Source organism: Tursiops truncatus, chromosome 4 (genome assembly GCF_011762595.2).
Source record: "Tursiops truncatus isolate mTurTru1 chromosome 4, mTurTru1.mat.Y, whole genome shotgun sequence".
NCBI lineage: Eukaryota > Metazoa > Chordata > Mammalia > Artiodactyla > Delphinidae > Tursiops > Tursiops truncatus.
This window is the reverse complement of record NC_047037.1, coordinates 85,529,994-85,547,265: the sequence shown is the minus strand read 5'-3', so window position 1 is coordinate 85,547,265 and position 17,272 is coordinate 85,529,994. Positions and strand designations below refer to the sequence as shown.

At 41.7% G+C, this 17,272-nt stretch overlaps 1 protein-coding gene across 1 annotated transcript; it reads right to left on the bottom strand.

Moving 5' to 3' along the window:
• Positions 1-418: 418 nt before the first annotated feature.
• On the bottom strand, positions 419-11,740 carry GCSAM (germinal center associated signaling and motility). The gene is made up of 5 exons (XM_073804645.1): positions 11,658-11,740; positions 9,379-9,423; positions 8,056-8,102; positions 1,937-1,965; positions 419-1,060 (listed from the first exon to the last, which is right to left on the bottom strand). Exons 1-5 carry the CDS (start codon positions 11,738-11,740, stop codon positions 794-796), a joined length of 471 nt encoding a protein of 156 aa, XP_073660746.1. The 3' UTR covers positions 419-793.
• Positions 11,741-17,272: the final 5,532 nt, after the last annotated feature.

Sequence of the window (17,272 nt, the reverse complement as noted above, 5' to 3'; positions counted from 1 at the left end):
TTGCATTGAGCTAGTTATCCTCTTTGAGCCAGAAAAAATAATGGGATTAAAGGATCTCCAATGATCTACCCTGATGCTTCTCTGATGCTATGATTTTCCTAAGATTTCTAGGGAGAAATACAAAGTTAAAAAATATGGATTAAAAATATATAAAAACTTGGCCTGGAACTTACTAATTCAACCACACCACCAGAGCCAATGAGTCAAAGGACACTCTGCGAAGGACACTGCTTAGAGGTGTGGAGTAAGAGCAACGCCACAGGTGCCCACCCGGAAGGCTATGAGTGAGGAGCTGGGTCTACACACATGTGTGGAATGAGGACTCCCCTTTGGGTGCACTTACTATGATGGGTGAAGCTTCCCTGTGACTTCAGAGGACAGTCGTGTGGACATTTTATAGGAAGAACCTGAACAGAGGAGCAGGGGACGAGGGAGTTCTTCCCACCACTGAGTAGAATGGCCCATTTCTTAAAGCCACTTAGAACCAAAGATGGTCACTTCCTTCTCGAAGAGTGGGTGTTTGGGATAGTTGGTTGATCTTTGGATGTTGGACATTGAGAAGGATCTAGGAGGCCCTGAGGCTTGCAGACTACATTCTCCAGTGACCCCTATAGAAAGGGCCGTTTTGTGTGTGTGTTGAGGGGCAGATAAGCTGAAAGGGCTTTGTGCCCCATGCCTGCTTCAACCAGAGCTCCCCAACCCTGGCTTTTATTTGCTGGTATTAAGTGCTGATCCAATCACTTCATTAGAAATGAGAAGATTGAGCCTGAGAAGGGGGCGTAAGTGGATGTGGCTATATCAGGGAGTCAGAGAAGATTCTACTGGGCATGAGAAGTTTATATTCATCTTCTGGGGAGGACGGACGCCTAGGGGCGGAAGGCACACGAAGAAGCGAATACTCAGTCCCGTCTCCGCCCAGCGACTCTCTGGGTCTCTCGGCCTTGAAGGAAACGTTCTCATAGCACTCCTCAGCAGCGTTCCCTGATGGCCTTTTCCCGAGGACGCTGTGGTTGATGAGGGTGTAGCACAGATCCTCCGAGGAGCCCTGGTCAGCACTCTCCTGCTGGTCAAAGGACAGCCATCATCAAGACCTGGCCTCTTGCCATTGCCTTTATACTTCGTCTCAACAGAGGTTCAGCCTGGGGCAGAGTCTGTCGTACACGGCCGCTTCCCTTCCATCTCCTGTGTCTGGTTTTCCTAAATGGCTGCCCCAGCCCAACCACTAGCCCAAGCTGCCAGAGTTCTCATGCTGCTCAGAGAACTCAGCCTACTCAGGCATGCATTCTCTGCCCCACGTCCCAGAGTGACCCCAGACCACACTATGTAATTCCCAAAGTCTCGGGACCCTGAGGCTGCTCATTCTTATATAAGAGAACAATCTGAAGACACCTTAAAGTGCTCGGGTTATGGTGTTTAACCACCCATTCTAGAGATATCTGCATTATTAAAAAGACTCATTCAGTGAAATCTCAGGAGATAAAAAGCAAAACAGCAAGGTACAGGAGAAAGAGCATGGATTTGGGAGTGAGACTTGTTTTTGAATCATGCCCCTGCCATCTTGTTGGCTGTCCGGCTTTGAGGGAACATCACTTAATGTCTCAGTTTTCTCATCTGTAAAATGGGTAGGAAAATAATAGTACAAATCTTACAGGGTTGTTGTGACAGTTACATGAGCTAATGCATGTGAAGCGCTCAGCCCACTGCATGGCATAAACCAAGTACTCAAAAAATATTAGTTCCTTTCAATAAATTGTGCAACAGAGATGGCTGTTGCTTCTGCCGTCAGGCTCTGCATATGTCCCTGGGCTCACAAGCACTGGTGTCTAAAGAATTCAATATTAAGGTCAGAAGGGGTGTTGGAGGTCTTCTCCTGCTATCTGAGGTGTCTGCATTTCTACTGTCATCTCAGAAAAAGTCTCAGAAATGTTTGCATTACCTGGATGGGAGCAGATGATGTTTCTTCATCTGGAGAAAGAAAACACACTTAATGAATTTCAGGTCATGGGGAGATTTCTGGGAGGGGAGGAGAGGAACACTGAAAGAGAAGTAACCAGAGAATCAAGGAACAGCAGGGGTAGTCTTCCTCAGGCTAGCCTGATCTTCAGCTCCCTGGGGAGTGACAGGGCCATCCAGACAAGAAACAGCCAGAGCTGTGCTGAGACGCTGAGTGGACGGAAACACATTCAGTGGGTCTTTGGATAGGAAATCACACTTCCCTCCCTTCCTCACTCCTTTCCTTCTCTGTCCTTCCTTCCCTAAAATTTGTTGCATGTCTACCCTGTACCAGCAACTGGAGAGACAAAGAAGAATCAGACAGTCCCTGTCCTCAAGGGGCTCACAGGCAAGCATAGGAGGCAGACAAGGACCTAAGAGAGATCCACAATGCAGAGGAAAGCTGTCGTTTCTACTGTAGGTGACAGGGGATGATGACAGTGTGGAAGCTGGTGCTCAGGGAAAGCTTTACAGAGAAAGAAACTCTTAAACTGAACATTCCCAGTTTTGAGACTGCTGGCAGAAACAAACATAAGCAGACCAATTTTTCAAAAGCCAGTGTACTTAAAACCAGCGGGCTCTGGCCACTCAGCAAAGAGGCAAACACACTAGCTGAATAAGCAAACATGAGAATTCACAAAGAAGCCTCAGGATACCACCCTACGTGGGAGGTGGTTGTGCTGATGCAGGCCACCTTGCTGTGTAAAGATTTATATTCCCTCAGTACTGACATTCCAGATTCTCACATCTCTGTAAATTCCCCTGGCTATCTAGGACTTCCGTGACTATCACTGCAAGAAAAGTGTCTGTGGGGATCCAAGATGGTGGCTTAGGAAGACCCTACAATCAGCACCTCCCATGGACACACCAAATCTACACCTACATATAGAGCAATTCTTTCTGAAGAAGAACTGAGGGCTGACTGAACAGCTTTGCACAATAAATGACAGAAGGACCAAACAAAGATGGATAGGAGAGATGGTATGGACAGGAACCCCGTCCTTGATACAGCAACCTGCAGGAAGGGGGGGGGGCCCATGTGTACATTTGCCTCCACCCCCGGGGGGGGCACAGCCATAAGAATAGTGGTTTTAAAGGCACCTAGACTCTATGTGAAGAAATCCGTTTACTACCCCTAGAGCATGTGCCAAATGGGCAGGCAACTACTGGAATACTCCTCAGGTTCAAAGGCAATGGAGAGCACCATTTTTTGCATTCCTCCTTCACCTTGATAGCACAGATGGGAACATAGTCCAGGTGCTTCAGCCAGGCTGCCAAGATTGCCCCTGCAGGCTCCAGGCCCACAGAAGCTCCAGCCATCCCCCAAAAGCAACACCAGGGGGGTGCACTCCGGCTCTCCACCCCCGACTCCTACCCCAGCTCCAGCCATCCCACCAAAGCTGCCCAGCACATACAGTCTACACAGAGGCTACTCCTGTACAAGGCCATGACTGCAAGACTGGAAGAGGTAGCTGTTTTGACTAATTCATAGAAACAAATACAGGAAATCAAACAAAATGAGGAGACAGAGGAATGTTCCAAATGATAGAACAAAATCACCCCCCAGATACAAACCCTAATGAAATGAAGATAAGTCATTTACCTGATAGAGTTCAAAATAATGATCATAAAGATGCTGACCAAACTCAGGAGAAGAATGGAGGAACACAGTGAAAACCTCCACAGGGAATTAGAAAATGTAAGAAAGAAAACCAATCGGAGATGAAGAATACTATGACTGGAATGAAAAATACACTAGAGGGAATCAACAACAGATTAGATGATACAGAAGAAAGGACCAGCGATTGGAAGACAGAAGAGTGGAAATCACCCAATCAGAACAGCAACAGGGAAAAAGAATTTTTTAAAATGAGGATAGTTTTAAGGAATCTCTGGGAAAAACATCAAGCAAACTAACATTCACATTATAGGGGTCCCTGAAGGAGAAGAGTGAGAGAAATAGGCAGAAAATATATTTAAAGAAATAATGGCTGAAAACTTCCCTAATCTGGGGAAGGAAACAGATATCCATGTCCAGGAAGCAACAAGATGAACCCAAAGAGATCCACACCAAGACATATCATAATTAAAATGGCAAAAGTTAAAGATAAAGAGATAAAAGGCAGCAAGAAAAAAACAAGTCATATCAAGGGAGCTCTTACAAGACTATGAGCTGATTTTTTAGCAGAAACTTTGCAGGCCAGAGGGGAGTGGCATGATATATTTAAAGTGCTGAAAGGAAAAACCTTAACAACCCAAGAAAACTCTACCCAGCAAGGTTATTATTCAGAATTGAAGGAGAGGTAAAATTTCCCAGACAAGCAAAAACTAAAGGAGTTTATCACCACTAGACTGGCCTTACAGGAAATGTTTAAGAGTCTTCTTTAAGCAGAAAAGAAAAGATTATAACTAAAAATAAGACACTATACGAAAGAAAATATCTCACTGGTAAAGGCAAATATATATTAAAGCCAGTGGAACAGCCGCTTAAGAAGCTGGTATGAAGGTTAAAAGACCAAAGTAGTAAAATCGACTGTAACTACAATAAAGAAGTTAAGGGATACACAGAATAAAAATGTGAAATATAATGACAATAACATAAACATAGGTGGGGAGCAGTAAAAATGTAGTGCTTTTAGGATGCATTCAAACAAGTAACTATCAGCTTAAAACTAACGATATATATATATAGAGAGAGAGAGAGAGAGAGAGAGACAGAGAGAGAGACAGAGAGAGAGAGACAGAGAGAGAGACAGAGAGAGAGACAGAGAGAGAGAGACACACACACACACAAACAATCACAAGAGACAACTACAAGTAAGCCAACAAACTGGACAATCTAGAAGAGATGGATAATTCCTAGAAGCATCCAATTTTCCAAGACTGATTCAGAAAGAAATAGAAAAAATGAACAGACCAATTACTAGTATCAGTAGAATCAGTAATCAAAAAACTCCCAACAAACAAAAGGTTGGGGTGAAACGGCTTCACAGGTGAATTCTACCAAACATTTAAAGAAGAGTTAATACCTAGTCTTCTCAAACTCTTCTAAAATATTGAATGCTTCCATGCTCATTTTACAAGGCCTGCATTACCCTGATACCAAAACCAGACAGACGCCACAGAAAAAAAAAAGGTACAGGCCAATATCCCTGATGAACTGAGATGCAAAAATCCTCAACAAAATATTAACAAACCAAATTCAACAATACATCAAAAGGATCATACACTGTGGTCAAGTGGAATTTATTCCAGGGATGCAAGGATAATTCAACATCCACAAATCAATCAATGTGATAGACCACATTAACAAAATGAAGGATAAAAATCATATGATCACCTCAATAGATGCAGACAAAGCATTTGACAAAATTTAACATCTATTTATGATAAAAACTCTCAACAAACTGAATATAGAGGGAATATACCTCAGCATAAAGGCCATATACATCAAGCTCACAGCAACATCATGCTTGATGATGAGAAGCTGAAATCTTTTCCTTTAAGATCAGAAACAAGACAAGTATGCCCAACACTTACCACTTTTATTCAACATAATATTGGAAGTCTAGCCCCAGCAACCAGACAAGAAAAAGAGATAAAGGTCATGCAAATTAGAAGGGAAAAAGTAAAGCTATAACTCTTTGCAGATGATATAATACTATATATAGAAAACCCTAGGGCTTCCCTGGTGGCGCAGTGGTTGAGAGTCCGCCTGCCGATGCAGGGGACACGGGTTCGTGCCCCGGTCCGGGATGGTCCCACATGCCGTGGAGTGGCTGGGCCTATGAGCCGTGGCCGCTGAGCGTGTGCGTCCGGAGCCTGTGCTCCGCAACAGGAGAGGCCCGCGTACCGCAAAAAAAAAAAAAAAAACTATTAGAACTAATAAATTCAGTAAAGTTGCAGGATACAAAATTAACATACAGAAATCTGTTGCATTTCTATATATTAGTAACAAACTATCAGAAAGAGAAATTAAGAAAACAATCCTATTTACAATTGTATCAAGAAGAATAAAATACCTAGAATAAATCTAACCCAGGAGGTAAAAGACTTGTACTCTGAAAACTATGAGACATAGATGAAAGAAATTGAAGACATGCACAAAAATTGGAAAGATATAATGTGCTCATGGATTGGAAAAACTAATACTGTTTTTCACAGAACTTGAATAAATGATCCTAAAGTTTGTATGAAACCTCAAAAGATGCAGAATAGTTGAGCAGTCTTGAGAAAAGAAAAGCAAAGCTGGAGGTATCATGCTTGGTGATTTCAAACTATATTACACTACTGTAGTATGCTATTACTACAGTAGTACTATGGTACAAATACTCTACTACTATACTGGATATTATTAAAAAGACAACAAATAACAACTGTTGTCAAGGATGTGGAGAAATGGGAATTTTTTGCACTGTTGGTGGGACTGTAAAATGCTTCAACCTCTATGGAAAACTGTATGGAGTTTCCTCAAAAAATTAAATATACAACTACCATACGATCCAGCAATTCCACTTCTGAGTATTGATCTGAAGAAAACAAAAGAACGAATTTGAAAAGATATATGCACCCCAATGTTCATTGCAGCATTGTTTACAACAGCCAAGACAGGGAAGCAACCTAAGTGTCCCTCAGTAGATGAATGGATAAAGAAGATGTGGTATATATATATACAATGAAATATTACTCAGCCATAAAGAGAATGAAATCTTGCCATTTGCAGCAACATGGATGAATCTAGAGGGGATTATGCTGAGTGAAATAAGTCAGACAGAGAAAGAAAAATATAGTATGATTTCACTTATATGTAGAATCTAAAAAACAAAACAAACAAACATAACAAAATAGAAACAGACTCATAGATACTGAGGACAAACTGGTGGTTACCAGAGGGGAAGGGGCAGGGATGTGAGTTAATAGTTGACAGAGATTAAGAGGTACAAACATACAGTTATAAAATAAATAAGTCATGAGAACATAATATGCAGTATAGGGAATATTGTGAATAGTACTATAATAATTTTGTATGGTGATGGTATATTATATATATTTGATATATATGGTATATATATCAAATCACTACGTTGTGCACCTGAAACTAGTGTAACGTTATACGTCAATAACTTCAATAAAATTTAAAAAAAAACTAGAAGGGTCTGTGAGTTTCAGCATTAGAGGTCTTATTTCTACCATTAGAGGTCTATTTCTATTTCTGTTTCGCTGTGATGCAGATTGGGGTTTCCTGCGCCCACAATTCTCCTGGGTGAAAAGACTAGGGGTGGAGGGCTGTATGATATTTTTACACACCAGTAGGGCTCGTTTTTCAGAGTCAGAGTGAATGAACCAGGCTCTCCTCTTTAAACCCAGGAAGGCAAAGGCAAAACTCATTTGTTTTTCTTCTTTAGAAACGTTGTGGCCTGTCCTCAGGCCTGTACTTCCTTTGCTTCCCCCCTTACACGTGACACTCTTCGCCACCCTCTCCTTCAAATGCTTTTCTTTCCTTAACTTTAGCCCTGTTCAGTCACCAGAGACCGTTGCATCAGCCTCCCAAGTGGTCTTCCAGCATCCGCTCTTGTCACTCCTTCCTACAATCTGTTCTCTGCACAGCAAACTGGGTGATGTCTTTAATGCAAATGTGGTCATACTTGGCCCTTGTTTAAAGCCTTTCAGTGCCTCCTGTAGCTCTCAAGACAAAAACCCTAACCCTAAACTTGACCCCAAGGCCCTGCCCCTCCTCTGTGCTCTCTGTGCCCACACTGGCCTCATTGCAGTTCCTTACATGTGCCTCACACCTCCACCTTTTGCTTTTATTGTTCCCTTTTAACTCCTTCAGCCTGCAGACCTTGGGAAATAACAGAAGGCTATGGAGTTCGATAAGCCCATTCTTGTCTCAATGAGCTCCCAATTTAGTGGAGAAAAAGAGACACACAATTGAACAAATTGCAGCAAATGTGTGAGTATTATACTAGAAATATGCCCAAGGAGCTTTGGGAGCAGAGGGAAGGGGCAGCTTGGAAACCTAAGTCTGTCAAAAGTAAAAATGATGTGAAAGCAATGACTTACTTTGCTTTGGGGAGTCTTGTCTTACTTTAAAAATGTGTATTTTTTTCCTATAAAAGAAAAGGAAAAGAAATGGGTTGTTTTAATATTCAGAAACTCTCAAAGGGAGTTACACTCAACTATGAAAACTTATGCTTAACTCATTTGTTCAAGTTATAAGCCTCTTATAATACCGCCTTCAGCCGGAGAAATAAGAGGATAGGAAAAAGAAAAAAGCAAAGATAAGATCGAATAGAAATCTACTCCTTTGCATTTCTCTCTCTCCCTTTTTCTCCTTCCTCCTCCTTTTTCTGAGGCTGGTATGGAATTGATTTATAGATGGAGAACTATGGTTATGTTATATATAATTTTTTTTTTTTTTTTATTGGCTGCTTTGGGTCTTCGTTGCTGTGCGCGGGCTTCTCACTGCGATGGCTTCTCTTGTTGCGGAGCACGGGCTCTAGAGCGCAGGCTCAGTAGTTGTGGTGCACAGGCTTAGTTGCTCTACGGCATGTGGAGTCTTCCAGGACCAGGGCTTGAACCCGTGTCCCCTGCATTGGCAGGTGGATTCTTAACCACTGCGCCACCAGGGCAGTCCCCTCTACATAACTTTTTGGAGAGTTTTTTTTCTGACAAAATTTCAATTTCTTTTATATCAAGGAGCCATTGTTATATCCAATCCCAACCTCAATCCCAATCTATGATATCCAAACAAACAAGCAAGCGAGCAATCAAACACCTCCCGTGTGAGCACAGAGGTGACTGCACTGTACTGATGACCCTTGGAAAAACACATTCTAAATATAATGGCAGCCAGTTATCCTCACAGGAGACAAGGACAGCATCTGCTCTAAGGAGAATGACCATATGTCCTGGTTTATGCATACAGTTTAGTTAACGTTGTTATCAATCATTTAGTGACACTTAACTATTTTTAGCCTCCTTTTCACTCGCAAAAGTTTCCCAGTTTGGACAATGAATTATATGGTCACCCTGGCTATACGTTCTCTGTGCAAGGGACGGAAATGCATGCTTCTGTCCCAGGTAGACGCTGGGATTTGCAGTGTGATTAAGGGGCCTTTCTCTACATTGATAGCCAGTTTCATCCTTGCTTCTGAGGCTTTCCCGTTTGAAGAGTGTGTAACCACCCATGAGACTATTGTTCCTGTTTCTCACCAAACTCGAAGCATCACTTCCCTGACTGACTCTCAGATGATGGTGCCTGGGCTAGTGCCCAGCTTCCACTGTGGCCACAGACAGTGGGTAATTCACAGGTAACTTACAGCAAATACCACATTGAAACTACACTTATAGGGAAATAACCCCTGAAAACAGTTCTCCACTCACCACGGAAGGCAGAAACACCCGTCAGCGATGTGGCAGTCCCAGCATCTAAAATACCCAAGAGATGACACAAATCACAAGTTTAGTTTCTGCAACTTTGTTAGGGTGACTCTCTTCCCTTTGTCATTTCTGTAAAAACCCTTTTTTTTTTTCTCCCCCAAGAGAATATTCATTCTAGGTGACTTGGACACATCTGTCATACTAGAATGGCTTCGTCCTCCCAGGACATTAACTGGACCTTTGGAAATATGACATTATCAACTCCTAATCAGAGAAGCAACTTTCTGCTGTGTTCCCAGCAAAGAAAAATAGGCTTGCTTATCTCCAATTCCAGCGATTTATGTGGCCTCTTGTGATGAAGGACACACAGAGTTATCTCCAGGAGATCAAAGTAAAAGTGTGTGGACATTTGAGAAATTTCTTCTAGGCACCGATTAGGCAATATTTACACAGGATCCCGCTGCACTCTGAATTTCTCCTATTCACACTCTATTATAATTTTCTGCTCACTTGTCTATATCCTACACTAGAAGGTGAGTTTCACAAGATTGGGGACCATATTTGTCTGTTCATCATGGTATAGATTACCAGCATATGCCACAGTGTCTGGCACATAGTAAATATATTTTCAATAAGTATTTGATAAATGAAGGAGTGGCTAAGAACAGAGCAACTCTAACTGGCTCAGATCATCAGATCTGCCTTATTGACCTCAAGGTATAGCTATATAAACAGGACTTGTTATCTCTTTAATGGCAGAAAGGCTCAGGGTCTCTCTGCAGTCAGACATTGAGGCTAAGTCTGGGCACCTTTCTGAACTGAGAGATGGTTAACTACCTACACGGTTGACTGGGAAAGGCCTTTATAAAGTACTGCATGTACCAGTAACACTATGCAAAAATGTTTGGAAAACACAAAAATATCTCCCCCAGTGAGATTTTTCATGGAGTTCTCTTGGAAAGGGCAGTGGAAGAGAAGCTGCTGCACTTGAGCTTGGCTGTGGGCACCAGCGTGCTGAGTCTTCTGCCAGCTTCTGGGGTCTGTGTACCATTAGAGCCTTTGGGGCTGAGAGGTATGGCTGTAGTTCTTCCTCCTTTTCAGGCTTCGTTCAGGGTTCTTTAGCCCATTTGCTTATATCTCCTATTTCTGCCATTAAAGAAACACTGGAAGGAAACCACTAAATCATACTCACGCTAAGAAATCAGGTTCGCTGAGGAGATATGGGAGCGAGATGAAAGGAGATGATTAATTTTGCATTACTGGATCAATATCTCTGGACTCCCTGAGCCACAGTTTCTTTATGTATAAAATGAGGATACTTATACCGCTTACTTCATGGAGTTGTAAGGGTCACGTAAAGTTAAATATGCGCAAAAGCTATTTTCAAACTAATTCCCCCAGTCAACTTTTCTGCAATATATTCTTGCATTTCAGTTTGGAGTTTTGGTCTGGGGTAGGTTCAGGCTACGTGCCAGCAATTCCAGGTTCCTGTCTCTTACACAAAGCTTCCCTGGCTCCAGTCTGCCCAGCGCTCTCCCTTCTTCTAATGCCCATGGCCCTTCCAGTCTGTTTCATCCTTTGGACTGTATACTTTAACCTACACACCAAATATTTGATCCTTAATTTGCACCGAAGAAAAGCACCCTGTTGGGGGGATGCCTGTGTAGCCTTTGGCTGTGTAGCTACTTTTTAACTGATACTCTTTCAAAAACTTCTCCTGAAACCATGGGGAAATGTAGATAACTCTTCAAGCCACGGAACAACTGACTTTGCCACGCTTCGGGATTCTTGGATTCAGGGACGCTCGTTCCATATTTTAGCGATTCCCTGACACTCAAAAGGCCTGGTCAGAAAGGATTGATGAGGAAAACTTTGTTTAAGAGCATCGGGGTAATCACAAGTGTCTCTCTGCACAGCCCTTTCAACAATTGTAGCCGTGTGGAGGATGTGGTTACCTCAGAAATAGAAACTCAGAGCTTAAAGTGAAATGGCCAGGATGGAGCTGGAGCAGAAAGGTACATGAAATCGACAGACAAAGAGACAACAGGAAATAAGGGTCTTCTTTCCAGCTGCCGGGAGTTACACTAGATTCCTAGCAAAATGGCACATCTTCTGTCCAAGGTTTCAGAGTGTTTCTGTCTTGTCTGCACGTTTACTATCATTACAACTGCTGCTGCGTCTAAGCAGGGTCCTCTGTTGGGGCGTATGTGAAGTCCAGGACCTGACAGACTTCATTCCTCACAGGCAAAGCCTGGGAGAAGTTTTGTTGGATTTGCTCTTACCTGGATGTTCTCTGTTTGGGGCTTTGATTTCTCAGATTCCAGGGTGTCTCATGAGAGATCTGCTGCCACCCAAACCTCAACATATCAAGAATGAGCTAAGTCTTTCCTTTCCAGGCTTCCCACCTTGCTTGATACTTTTTCCAGCTTTCTTCATTTCTGCTCTTTGTGTGTAACCCCAGAATTGCCTCAGCTTCCTCTTGTTGCCCTCCCATCTGTTAATACGCCCTTCTAAAGCATATACCTCAGTCTGTCCTTGATTTGACCTCCCCTCCATTGCCATAGAACAGCCCTCGCAACGTTCTCCAGCAACTGCCGTACACCACCAGGCCCCAATCATTTGTTCCCAAATGTCCAGACAGCCTCATGACAACTGCAAGAATATCAGTGTACAGAGAGGCTTATCCGCTCTATGCAGTTTCAGGGACTGTCCACAGGAACCGAGAAGGGCACTGGCCTTGTCTCATGTAAATTGCAATTTTCACAGGAAGCACCAAGGCAGAGAACATGGGATAAAAGGGAAGGAAAGAATTAAATAAAGAAAATAAATTAGCTCATTGTTTGGGTTTCTGTATAACTATCTTTTTATTTGTGGGGAGTTTAGGGTATAGAGAAAAAGAAACTAAAAATTAAACACAATTTACTATGTGCTTACTATATATATATATATATATATACACATATATATATGCACACACACTATAAATGCTACTTACTATTATATATATATTACTTACTATACATACTACTTCCTAAATGTAAATAACATATACATTTTCTATGTTACATTTCACTTAATCCCAGAATAAATCCATGAGGTAGGTATTATGGTTCTATGTCTTACCCATGAAGAAATTGAGGTTAAAAAATTTATGCAACTTGTCTGAGGACAAGTGGGAATAAGTGGGAGAAGCTGAGTTTGCTTCTGGCAGATTCATCCTCTGAAACTCTGAGCTCCTCTCATGAAGGGAATCGGTGCCGTTCTGCCTCATGGTGGGAATTTCCCTGCTTTTTGTAACAAATTTGGTCTGGAGAGACATGGTGGAGTGTGCTGACTGGATGATAACCAGGTGGTGAAGGTGAAGTTGAAAATAAGATCCAAGCAAATATAAGACTTCTGAGTATAGCAAGGAAGACATTTTAAGTCAGCATAGAAATGAAGATGCTGGGCCAACTGAGTAATTATGTAGAAAAATATGTATTTCTATCTGACACCATATAATGAATGTATGATGCTAAATGTAAAGCAATAAAACTATGAAAATTATACTGTGGATTTGTCTTATTTTGGGATGGGGAAATAATTTTAAGCATAAATGATAAATGAAGGAGAAACCAAAAAGCTTTCTAGATTTAATTCAATTATGTTTAAATATATAAGAAAAACATAAAAATTCTGTATGGTACAAGACACTCAGATTGGACAAAAATATTTTTGGTAATATTTATGAGAAAGGGCTAACTTCTTCAAAGTAAAAATAGCTTTTACAATAAATAAAACAAAGTAGACCGAAATCCAAAACAAAAGTGCACAAAAGGCATATTAGCTCTTCACAGATGAAAAAACACACATCTCTGATATAGACAGTAAAATAAAAATAATGCTTCTAATGTTACAAGTAGTTATAACTGTGACTTCCCAGTTTATTTTCTTATTTATACTTTATTTATTCTCCAATTTCTTTTACAACTAACATGTATTAATGTCACAATCCTTCACTGCCTCACTAAAGCTCTAAAATACAAAATTACAAATGTAACATCAATCATAACTTTCTCCGTCACATCATACCTGTATTTTGTTTTATTTTTCTTTTCAAGACAGTATTTATTTAGGTTTCCAGTCATTCATTTGGTGTTTATTGAGTGCCTACTATATGCCAGAAACAATGTTAGGAAACAGAATTCAAAGACGAATAAGAAACAGTCTCTACTTTTGAGGACCTCACATCTAGACATAAGAAATAGGGACTTATAATCTGATAGAAGAATGCTAGAGTTTCAGAATGAAGGCTGTGAGGATCTGAGGAGGAGAATTCCCAGACAACACTGACCCTCAGGGAGGGCCGGGAGACATTCCCCGGGTTCACCAAGCCTCCTTTTGGCAGGTGGCTTTTTAGATTCTATATTCTAGCTCTTAATGGCATGAACTGAGCTCTGGGACACCAAACACAATCCTGTAAAGACCACCCCCCAACTCCCCAGCTAGCTCATTTTCTCCAAACCACCTCACTTTGTACCATAAGGATTCCCTTGTTTTGGGTGGTACTAATTTTTACAATGGCTGCTTTGACATTAATGAAGATGATGGTCCAAAAAAAGAATATCTTCTAATTATTGAACCCTACTCTGTATCAGGTACTATGCTAACATCACACACACTAGGACCCTCCAGCATAGGTATTGTGTTATTATTTCCAGTTATCATGAGGAAACTGAGGCCCAGAAAAGTTAAGCCATGTTCTCTACCAATTTCAATGACCTCTGCTTACCTGTTGCAGGGAATGTGCACCAGGTAAGGTCTTATGCTATCAGGAAGCTTGCTGTTTATTTCGAACTTTAATAGTGACTAAAAGGGTGGTGGTGTCTTTACCCTCAGAAGAGCATACCCTCCGGGCCCCCAGAAAGTTGTTCCATTTCTTAGGGGGTAGTCTATGGCACAGAACTTCCTTGATAAAGTCTTGCCTTTCAGCTGTCCTCCACCAGCTGCTCACCGTGATTCTGGGGAGAAGGCCAACCTATAAGGAATTGAATGTGTTCTCTGGCACATAGTAGGCACTTCATTCTTGTCAGTCCCTCACCCAATTGCTTTCTCCCCAAGAGTAGACCTCTTTTTCTCTTTCTGGCTACATTGCCCAGACCCATCTCCTCTGCTCCCCATTAGGGAGTCTGGGCTCACCTGTTTTCCCTCAGCAGAGAGTTCCCCATCCTCTCAGTCCTCTTGGTGCCTTCCCCTCGGCTTGCCCTGTGTTCTGACAAGCGCTGCTCCTGACTTAGAGACAGGGCTGCGTTGCTCAGCCACCAGGGCAGAGAGAGCTGAGAGGAGGGTATCCCTTTGCAGAGGAGAGGAGGAGCCCGGGGGGAGGAGATTCAGAAGTGCACACATGCACAACTTCCTAAAATGTCAGAGGCTGAACCAACTGGGTTATTGCCCTTAACCAGAAGTCGTTAGTCAATGAGAGTTTTGAACAAATGGGGAAGCCCCATCTGCAATTGTAAACAGGCCATGGAGGTTTTTCACCTCAGATGCCTGAACTTATTAAAGCACTTTGTAGTCCTAGAAACATCAGACGGGGGGAACTTTGTTTTAAAACAAAAAAGCTTAAAAATCAAGCCATAGACCAGTAGAAAATATTAGCAAAACATACATCTGGTAAAAAATTTTTATCCAAAGTGTGTAAAGAACTCTCAAAACTTACTAAGAATAGAACAAACATCAAATAACAAAATAGGCAAAATATTTGAACAGACATTTCATCAAAGAAAATATGCAGATGGCAAACAAATTCATGAAAAGGTGCTCAACACCATAGTCATTAGGGGTGTAATAATATAAATCAAAACTACAACGCAATACTTTTGCACATCTATTAAAATGGATAACATTGAAAACAAAAACAAAAACTGATGGGCTTCCCTGGTGGTGCAGTGGTTGAGAATCTGCCTGCTAATGCAAGGGGACACGGGTTCGAGCCCTGTTCTGGGAGGATCCCACATGTCGCGGAGCGGCTGGGCCCATGAGCCACAACTACTGAGTCTGTGCATCTGGAGCCTGTGCTCCGCAACAAGAGAGGCCGCGATAGTGAGAGGCCCACGCACCGCGATGAAGAGTGGCCCCCGCTTGCCACAACTGGAGAAAGCCCTTGCACAGAAACGAAGACCCAACACAGCAAAACTAAATAAACTAATTAATAAACTCCTACCCCTAACATCTTCTTAAAAATAAATAAATAAATAAAAATAAAAAAAAAATAAAAACAAAAACTGATAATACCAAGTGCTGACAAGGGAAGTGGAGCATCTAGAAGTCTCACATACCACTGATGGGAATGCAATATGGTTTAGCCTCTTTGGAAAAGAGTATGGCAGTTTCTTATAAAGTTAAACATAGCCTTACCACACAACCTAGCAACCCCACTCTTAGGCATTTACCCAAGAGAAATAAAAAATTAAGATCTCTAAGAACCTGCATGTGTATGTTTATAGCTGCTTTACTCATCATTGCCAAAAAGCCCCTGAAACAAAACAGAAAAAAATCCCTGGAAATAACCCAGATAATCTCAAGTAGTGAATGGCTAAACAAACTATGTCACATCCACATGATGGGATTCTGCCCAGTAATAAAAAGGAATGGACTACTAATATATACAACAACATAGATGATTCTCAAATGCATTATGCTGAGTGGAAGAATCCAGATTTAATATCTACCTTTTGTGACATTCAGGATGAGGCAAAACTGTAGGGACAGAAAACACATCAGTGGTGGCCAGAGAAGGGGTAGGGGAAGGTTTGATCTTCAAGGATCAGGAGGGATTTTTTTTGTTATTGTTCTGTATCTTGTGGTGGTGGTGACATACATGACTGTACGCATTTCTCATAATTCATAGAGCTGTATATCAAAAAGCATGCATTCTACCATGTGTAAATTATCTCAATAGAAAGAAAGGTTAAATATGAAAGAAATTAACTTGGGGACAGGAATTACAGAATTTTAAAATTATTCTTATAGTTGATGGTTGGTTCAAGTTTGGCCACTCATTTGTTCCTTCATTCCTTCAACAAGTATATGCTGAGCACCTACTGTATGCTGGGCACTGTGGGTTTAGTGGTGAATGAAGCAGACACAGGCCTGCCCTCATGGAGCTCCTTGAAATGAAATGAAACAAAGTGCAAAGGACCTTACTGCTTGTCCTAGAGTAATGGAGAGGTCATACCTGCAACAGGCAGGGCAGCATGGGGAAGCAGCTTAGAAGAAACCATGTTAGAGAAGCTGGGGTACTAGTTGTGCAACACCAGACCCATCACACATCACTCGTGCCCCCGTTGCTGCTCTCCATACATCAGGCTGTCTATGTGGGGGGTTTCCAGGAGCACTTTATGACAAATGGGCTGAGAGGTGGACAACACTTGCCTAGGAGGACAAAGTATTCTGGAGTGAGTAGGGCTTGTGAGAGGGAAAGGAGGGTTATGCCAGTCTAGGAGGGCTCAATGCATGAAGTAAAATATATTATGATTGATAACATTTTAGTCCTGCAAGGGAAAATACAAATGAAAGATAAGAGCCTAATTCTCTCTGTTGAAAATAAGGGCAGAGACTTTTTCCCCTCTTTTTTTAGAGCATTTATTTTAGAAAACTTGTAAGATCTTTCTCTCCATCTTTCAAATACATGTAAATCTTTTAAAAATTGAATAAACAATCCAGGAACATTTCCCCCGGGACCTGGGACCCATCTTTTTGAAATGCAATCACACGGAAGATAAGGCCCTTATGTCCCAGTTTTCCTGGGAGAATAGGAGCCAAACTTCAGCTGACCCCTGGCTCCAAATTTCAAACCTACCTACAGGCAAAAGGATAAGAGGAAAATTTCTCTTTCAAGGACAATCAGCAAACATAT